This window comes from Teleopsis dalmanni, chromosome 2 (genome assembly GCF_002237135.1).
Source record: "Teleopsis dalmanni isolate 2A chromosome 2, ASM223713v2, whole genome shotgun sequence".
NCBI lineage: Eukaryota > Metazoa > Arthropoda > Insecta > Diptera > Diopsidae > Teleopsis > Teleopsis dalmanni.
The window spans coordinates 14,065,579-14,074,874 of NC_051847.1; the positions used below are offsets into that span (position 1 = coordinate 14,065,579).

At 27.5% G+C, this 9,296-nt stretch overlaps 2 protein-coding genes across 3 annotated transcripts in view; both read right to left on the bottom strand.

The window, feature by feature from the left end:
- LOC119683626 (kalirin-like) overlaps window positions 1-4,368 on the bottom strand; it is an 18,943-nt gene extending 14,575 nt beyond the window's left edge. Inside the window, exons 1-3 of one of the 2 annotated variants that reach the window (XM_038097410.1) lie at window positions 4,149-4,368; window positions 1,822-1,938; window positions 1,306-1,639 (exon numbers count right to left, since the gene is read on the bottom strand). In XM_038097410.1, the coding sequence (XP_037953338.1) occupies window positions 1,306-1,639; window positions 1,822-1,938; window positions 4,149-4,330 (633 nt within the window). In that variant the 5' untranslated portion in view covers window positions 4,331-4,368. The remainder of the gene's footprint in view (window positions 1-1,305; window positions 1,640-1,821; window positions 1,939-4,148) is intronic. The other variant, XM_038097412.1, reaches the window with a different exon arrangement.
- Window positions 4,369-8,238: 3,870 nt separating this feature from the next.
- On the bottom strand, window positions 8,239-9,290 carry LOC119679281. The gene is made up of 3 exons (XM_038091545.1): window positions 9,239-9,290; window positions 9,032-9,166; window positions 8,239-8,877 (listed from the first exon to the last, which is right to left on the bottom strand). Exons 1-3 carry the CDS (start codon window positions 9,275-9,277, stop codon window positions 8,368-8,370), a joined length of 684 nt encoding a protein of 227 aa, XP_037947473.1. The 5' UTR covers window positions 9,278-9,290; the 3' UTR covers window positions 8,239-8,367.
- Window positions 9,291-9,296: the final 6 nt, after the last annotated feature.

The following is a 9,296-nucleotide window of genomic DNA, read 5'->3' on the forward strand; positions in this document are numbered from 1 at the left end:
AAATAATAAATAAAATATTTGAATAGTGATTATATGAAAGCGCTACAAATTTTTTGTTATAAAAACTCCGATTTTTCAAGCAATATACATATAAAGTATACTATATAAAAATTCATATATTTGCAACTGCACTCAATGAAAAATTTTAAGACATATAACATTGTAACGCTCTGTGCTCAGTTACTAGTGAAAAAAATTTGTGATAATATTTTAAGTGAAATTGATAGTAAAGTGTAATCAAAATGAAGTTATATCGATGAAGATATATAGTTTTATTTGTTTATACCGATCTTATATAAAAATAACCCATAAAGATATCAGACTTATAGCAGTCTTTCATAACTGTAAGGTAAGTGTTTAAGATCTGCTTTACTATTACACGCCCCAGCAAAAATTAAAGATGCACAGAAATTACCTTTTAGAGGATCTTAATCAGCTTAATCAGGTCATTGATAAGATGGTTTAAACTGCCCTTGCTATATATAGTAACACAATGTATCACCAGCTACATTTTCAGTTTCTGTGTTTTATTAATAATGTACTTATACCCCTAATAAAATTTTGTATCTAAGTAAATATTGCATGAGAAAATATCTTTTAATTTTTTTTCCCAGAAAAGTAATTTAAGTTTTGTGTGTGTCAAACTAACCAGTAAACATAATTCTCTATTCATTATATTTATGTATTTTTATCAATTTCATATCAAACACAACTTATTTAAATATTTAAATTGCTAATGAAATGCAAAACAGCAGCACGACTTAGCCAGCTCAGTTCAAGTCTCAACTGATGTCATAAAACAGGTGCTAATAAGCTAAACTTGAAATAACCTACAAACTTGGACTATAAAAAATGATAACGTTGAAAGCAATAACAATAATATGAATTCAATTATAAATATAATAATAAAAAACTGATTTCCAATATAAAAATTAATTAAAATATTAAAAACGCGGTAAAAATTCTTCTTCACTCATGAATTTTATAAAAACTAAACTTAACGAATAATTAAAAATTTATAAATTTATGTTATTTAATTTTTCTTTCCGCAAAGCATTTTTTGAAGTCACACCTACATTAGGAATAACATCAATCAATACATAAAAATCAATCAAGACTTTTGTTTACTTTGAATAAAAACAATAAATTATGGAAGAACCTAAACTCATAAGTAGCTACTTCACAGTTGGTTTAGGCTACTTAAGTGTTTGAGATTTATTGAGCATTAGGATTGGCTTAGCTTTGATTGACTGCTAATGCCTATATTTTTTTGTTTTATTTTTTAAATTATTTTTCGTTACTTACATCAAAATAAACCGCAAACTCATCAAATAAAGACTTCAAGTCTCGTTGATTTCGCAGCATCATTGGCAATATTTGCTCTTCGTGCAGTGACATGATCTCGCCAATATTTCCTAATAAATTTTGGTTTTGTGCCGAGCCTTTCAAAGCCTCTGGCAAATCCTGACGCTCATGCAGTTTGCCATAATTTTGCAAGCCTTTGCGCAGATTGTTCAAATAGTTCACCTCGGTTTGTATGAGCTCATCGATGATGAAACTTATTTTCTTGGAAGCATAAATTTCCGTTTGATCGCACGGAAAGAGATTCTCCAATGAGAGTGTATCTTCATCCTCGTGGCTATAAAAAAAAACAGATGCAAAACAAAAGCGTATAAAAATATTTCTTTTGTACAATTTATTTATTTGTTTTATTTTCTTTTTTATTTTATCTGATGTGATTTGACAGAACAAACTGTAGCATAAGTTTAATAGATTAATTTATGAGATACATATGTGTATATGTACAATATTGGAACTTACTATTCATCACTTAGTGTCTCCGAACTGGGTGTCTGTGGAATACTACCATTAAGTGGAGAACTAATGGAATTACGTGCAGATACAGGGGGAGATGTGTTCACATTGTTTGATGGCAAACTGAAAAAATTTTATTAAATGCAATAACAAATAAAAAAAAGCTAAGCAAAAAGACTTTAAAAAAACAACAAAGATTTTGAAAAATTTTATTATTTTTTATTTTATTATCAGTTAAAATAAATTTGTCACAAAATAATTAATAATCACTTAGTAACTATTTACTGTAACAAGTACTTCCTAATAGATTCCGCATAAATAAGTTTTTAGATGAATGCATAGGAATTTGATCATGTCTATATATAGAACTCATTACCGTATCAGAGAATATAATGCTAGCTGATAAACTAATCGTTTAGTCTTATATAAATACACATTGAAATAATAAATATAGTTTTAATATTTTCAAGTACTTAATCACATATAATAAAAAAATCTTATCCATGAACTGAGGTTTTTCTTTAAGCACATATAATTACTTTACATACTTATGCGGGGAGATACCCTAGGAAATTACAAATACATATATTGTATTTTAAGCATCATACACTCAGTCCAAGTATATTGTAGACTATATTATATATAGTTAGATATATGTATATATATATATTTATAAACTCTTTATAAAAAAAGCACAAAAATCCCGTTACTGCAAAACAAAAAAATTAACAGCAAATGTCATCACTGATTCAAGAACAGTTTAAATTGAAAACTGCTGAAAATATCCAGACAAATTGCAGCTCGAAATGGCTTACACAATACACAAGCTTGTATAAAGTAGTTATGTAGATACCTTATATTACCGGCTGTGCAGCCGTTAGGATGAAGAATCACCTAAATTCAACGAGATGGATCTAGTTTATATCTTTTTAAGTTTATGAAAAGATATATAGTAGTTAAACGACAAAAAATACTCAAATTATAGGAAGTGAAATGATATAGGCAATCAACCAAGCAACGATATATCCTGGGTCAGATAAATCTAGTTATTATCTTTTCAAATTTCTGACACAATATATGGTAGTTGAACAATAAATAATCGCTAATTAAGGGAAGTGGACAGATAGATATCTGCTGCCTTTGCGCTGCAAACAACCAAGCACCGATCGATAGTTCAGATGGATCAAGTTTTCATCTTTTTAGATTTCATCTTCAAGATTTCATGTGGTAGTAAAATTATAAATAATTGTAAATTATGGAAAGTGAAAAAATAACTGTATACTTGACATAACAACCAACGATCAAATATTGAATTATTTGAAATGAATCAGTTAAATCTGAACACTAACTCTACCACCAGAACTTGACTTTCAATCTGGAGTGATAATAATAAATAATTATTAAGTGATTGCAGATACTATAATGGAATCATGCTAATCAAATTCATCTTTAATAATGAAATGAAAATTTTCGGAAGGTTTTTTTTTGCATCGTTGAATTAAAATATATGAGAACAACGTTATGTCGAATTTACTTATTGTAATAGTTAACTACTTTTAATAGACCAACCATTCAAAACGGCTTTTGTAGCTTTTTTGAAGAAGATTCGTTCCTCCTCCCTCCAAAACTTGCTAACTATTACAACAACCATAAAATAACTTTATTTTACGAAACATTATTCTACAATTAAACAAAAATTATTAGAAGCTACTTTTTTTCTTTACTAAAATATATAGATTATTACGTTAAAATAGATTCTCTTCAGGCGATATGCCGCATTTATACTAAATATTTATAAATTTCAAGAAATTTATATGGGAGTTCGCCTAGGTTTTTCAATACATAAGAAGGTGCCCTTATAAGTGTTCTAATGTTTTAAATTTTCATGCCTTTTCCATTTCGATATTTTGCTGCCTGGTGTTTAATATATAATATTATCAACTATTTTATTTTATTTTATTTTATTTTATATTTTAAAATAAAATTTTAAGCAATAAATTTAAATCATAGAGTTTAACTGATATTTTTCATGATTTTTTTTACATTATAATAAGTCTAACTGGTTTATTTATGCAATAAAATTTATCTTATCGCACAAGCAAAAATTGTTAATTTTTTTCAAACAATTAAAAAACATAAAATTTAACTAAAAACAGTAAAAAATTAAAAGCACATAAAAGAATTTAGTGAATTTTATAAACAATTTAGCAGCAAATTTTGACGGCTGTCAAAATTAATTTAACATATTTCATGCTCTTTTGCACTCAATTCCTTAACAATTTCGAAAAATTAATATTAATTTGAATGGGAATTTATCAAAGCAAAAGACGTACTCTTCGCAATATTCACTGTTTTGTTTTCGTAAAATTCCATTAATTGCTGTAGTGGCTTGTGTCGTAGTATCTTTATCTGTGGCCAAAATTGAATTTATTATTTGTATAATCACAATGGCCAAAATTGACAATGTAACTGTTAAGGTATCGAACCATGTCAAATACACTAAACCGAACAACATTTTCTATTTTAGTTTCGAATACAATATATTAAGCAATAATTTTTAAATTTTTTTTCAAATAATAGACAAATAATACAAAAAAAATCAAATATAAAATTTCGCAAGTTTTTAATTAAAAAAAATCAACTTTTTTGCGAACCGAAATCGAGAGTTCTTTTAACATTGAATTTCAATATCAACTTAATCATTTATGACGTTATAAACATATTTTTAGCCAACCGCGCCATGTTGCTAACGCGACAAGATCGTAAACTCAACTGACACTTGTTTTAATAAAAATGAGTTGCTAAACAAATTCGCTATGAAATTTTTGTAAACAAACCGAGAGAACTTAAGTGTCATTGTGTTAGTGCATTATGAGGATCGTAAACTTGGTCAGACATGACAGTAATAAAATTGATAAGCATGCAAGCTTAGTAACATTTTAGCAACATTTTTCATTTTTCATAGCGCGCAATAAGAAAATTTGTTTATAAACAGAACCAATATAAGTGACGTATAGAAAAAATCAAAAATTATATAAAATTAAACAATTATTTATAGAACATCGAACTCTAGCAACAAATGTATATATCATTTTAATGCGAAATTTGTTTATAAACATGCATAAAATTTCAACCTTTTAATTTGTTCTACATTTTTATTGAATTTTTATTTTAAGATATTTTGCTTATTTTGGTTGTCAGAATATTAAATAAGCTTAATAATAACATTCATTATATAAAACTGCACATTTTGGTTTAATTTTAGAAGATATCTTCAAAAAACACAAGAAAAGGTTATATAGTCTGACTAGTTTGTCTAGTTTCGTATATTAACTGTTTAAAAAAATAACTGATATCAACTACACAGTATAGATATTGATAAACATCAGTTTATCAATAGTTTACGAAACCTTAATGAAAATTTATATATACAGCTCTTGGCTAGTAAGAATCTCAAGGAAACTAAGTTTTCTAAGTGCATAAGATTATGCACTTGGGCAGATGTAGTTTATATTCAAATAGAATGGACTATCTGTATAAAAATAAAATATAAGCATATTACTCAAAATAAGAGTAGCTTTAAAACACTCGTATTAAAACACAATAAAAAAATGAATCTGATCAATAATTGAATTTCTTGATAATCAAAAATTCAATTTTTGAATCTACAATGCAAAACAGGAATTCAGTGTATCAATCAAACCACATATAAAGGAGTTTGACATCATAAACATTGTAATAAAATTTATATACTTGACAAGATTCTTGGTTCTGTAATGACATTATTTAACTTATTGCTTTACTTGATAATGTATATAATAAAAGCTGAATAAAATATTATTCTGAAAAAGTAGTATTAACTTATTGCACTTTTAATAAATAACATTAATAACAACATAATAGCTCATATTAACATATGATGCTATTATACATAAATCTCCAATAATATTAATAACGTGCTTTCCAGTAAAAGAATATTTAGCAGTCAAAATGTTTAATATCTTTAATATAAAATTTATACTAGTTGTATGGACGTTGTTATCAAAAACATTTCGGACTACTGTGATCTTCTTCTCTTCTCTTCTCTTGCAGTTGGTTGCTGATTTTGATAGCTGTTGTTCCTCTTTAGTCTTTTCCTATACGTATATAAAAACAATGCCTCCAGAAGACTTAAAATACCGCTCTTAACTGTCACTATTAATATTATACAGTCTTTGAAGAAATCTTTAATTTCCATTTGCAAAATTTACGCAGTTTTATTTTAATAAAATTATATTAAATAATTGCTAACTAAATCATTTCAATCACTAAACCAATTTCACTTAACACTATAAATATTTTTAATAATTTATTTTTGTTTAATACTTTTTATAGATTTGTCATTCCCTGCCCACAAAATCAATCATTAAAGCCATTAACTTTAATTAATTCCCACAATATCACATATTTCAGCATAAGGCGCTTTCCACATAAAAGATCTAGAACTCAAGCATAAAATTCACATTTAAGTAAACTTTTTAAAAGCACAATTTGTTATTAAATATTTTATAGTTTTTTTTTATTATTAATAAAAATTTTACTAAAATTGTTCAAAACTTAAATAAAAAAATAAAATATATGCGAAAAAATTGTAAATATAAAGCCGCATACAAAACAATTTTGAACTGTTCGCGACTAAGGTCACACGCTGCTTGTTGGAATGTAAACAAAAATCTTGTACTTTTATCCCCACCACATCATTCCGGGTCTATAGTACTCCACAGTTTAAAGTCTATACAAACGCGATATTGTAGAAATAGTTTTCCATAAAGTATCTGAGCGCCGCTGACGAAAAGCAAATCGTTGATCATTTGAATATTTCACTCAGCGCTCAGCAGTTGAACGATTTCGCACTCATCGAGACGTGTGACATCACTTCGGAAATAAAAATAAAATATTCAATCTTAAAATTCAAAAATTTTGAATTTTAAATGTATATTGCTGCTTTCAATTCAACATTTTACAACAACGACATAATTGTATTCAAGTCTCTTAACACAAACCAATCCGTACTAATGTATTCTCAAATAAATTTTAATATAAGTGAAATATACACGAATCATTACGATTGCAGTAATGAATAGAATAGATCAGAATAGAATACAGATGAAGTGCTAAGCTGTTTAATAACTTATACAGATGATAAAACATCTTCCTATACATACTGACTAGTCATTGCCACATACTAATACTGTTTGAACTTCATTACGATATTGAGACTGCGTACATTCATCGGCTTTACTTACTCCATTATAGCGTGAGTATTAAAGACGATATTACAGTGATAATGATACTTGGGTTCCCAAGAACAAGAGTTAAGGAAACACTGTGATCAAGTTAAACGATTGCTAATTCTTTTGAATATAAGAGATGGAAGATGATACTTTATTGATAAATATGCTTGGGGTTACAATTGACATGGTGTAGATTCAGCGGCTTTATGAGCTCGGTTATAGCATGAAGTTTGAAGACGATGTTGCAGTGATAATGATGCTTGGGGTTACAAGAAGAAGAGTTAGGGAAATACTGTGTGATCAAGTTTAGGGATTCCTAATTGTATTTAATATAGGATAATGAAGAAGACGGGGTATTGATAACAAAGTGTTAGATTTGTCTAAAAGATAACAATAGACTATATAAAGAACAACAATGAAGTCAAGTTCTTTTTAGTGAAATTCTAGAGTCCCTATCATGTTTTAGAGAAAGTGATTGTAAAATTTAACTGATTTTTAAGGGCATATAATGTACTGTATCTATCTTAAATAGTACTGTTTGAGTAATTTTTATTTTATTATTATTTTATTATTAATTACAGTGATAAATTGTAAAAACACCCAACAATTATATATTCCAACTGTTATAATCATGTTGTCGTTATTCTAAAGCTGATAGTTGTAGTTACGTGAAGTGAATTACATTCAAGATAAACATAAATTTCCTTTCAAAAGAATCGATGAAATATGCTATATCCAAAACTGGGTTTGTACTACTAAATCACTTTTAACATTATTTTCAATTTTTTGTTTGCAATTTTTTTTTTCGTAAACTTTTTTTAAAAAAAAATTGTCATAGATACTTTTTCTCTGTTCTTGCCATTACGGCTCAAGATACTCGCCTTCAAAAATATAATTATTTTTCAAAGTATTACCTTTGTGTTAAAATTGAGATATTCTTCAGTTAGAATAACTTCATATATATCGATAATTAAAAGATTAAATAAATTACCAATTATAGCCTTCAATTATTAGACAAGTTTCATATTATATTTAATAATATAATATACTTTATTGCTAGTTGAAATTACTTTAATATATTATTTACTTTAACATTTTATAAATTAATTAACTAATATAGTATCTATATTAATATAGTATGTATCTATATTATTTGAATAAATAATAAATTTAAAAATATTTGGCATATATTACAATTTAATTATCTAATACAACTGTTTTCTACTCAAACCGAACTTGAATATTTTAAATATTTCTGTAAAATAAAACTATCCCTGGACTATGACACTGCATACCATGTGGTACGATTTGATGCCGTTTCGCTTTCTGATTCAGGTTTCGGCATAACCCAAATATTTCCTATGCCACTATCCGAACTAAAACGATTTGAATCACGAAATAGTGAAAGACTCAGCGGTCTCGGGTGTAAGTGATCGTTTTCTCTGGAATAGCGTTCTTGGAGCTTCTGACGCTCTTCCGATACATATGAGTTTATCATGTCGCGTATTAGCTCCAACCAGGTTTCTACCAATGCCGCATCGCCACTGAACTCACATTCTTGCTGCTTTCGTCGTTCATAGTAGAGTGTGAAGGATTTTGTTTTGGCTGAAATTCCAATATGTTCGCACGGATAGCGACCATGGAAGACTAGATTTTTTCCCTTAATCTCTGTATAGATAATACATTTATCAAAGATGAATACTTTTGCTTTGTAACTACGTTTGAGTGTATGATCGAAAACATGAAAATCGCTCACTTTACGAAATTTTCCTTGATAGAATACATTGAACTGAAATATAAAAACAAAACAATATTATATTTCCCATTAAAAGTGTTTTACATAAACTAATAAGTAAAAGTTATATTGAATGGATACTCCTAAGGAAATTACTGGTCCTCTAGGTATCTGGTTAAAAAACTTTCACTTTATATTAAATACCTACCTCATTACAGTCCACAATATCATTTATGACTTCGGATTCATTGGTCGTCGTTAGCAGTGTGCGTACTTTTTTGTCTAATCGACAACAGGACTCAATTAAGGGCTTCATAACATATTCACGATTTTTAAACAAAGCCTAAAAGAAGTAGATTTTTTTAGAAAATTCTAATAGTTTCATAATAATTCAATCAGTTGAAAATAAACTTACTGTTATAAACTCCTTCAGTAATAAAGGATAACGTGCCATTCGTTGTATGGGCTGTACC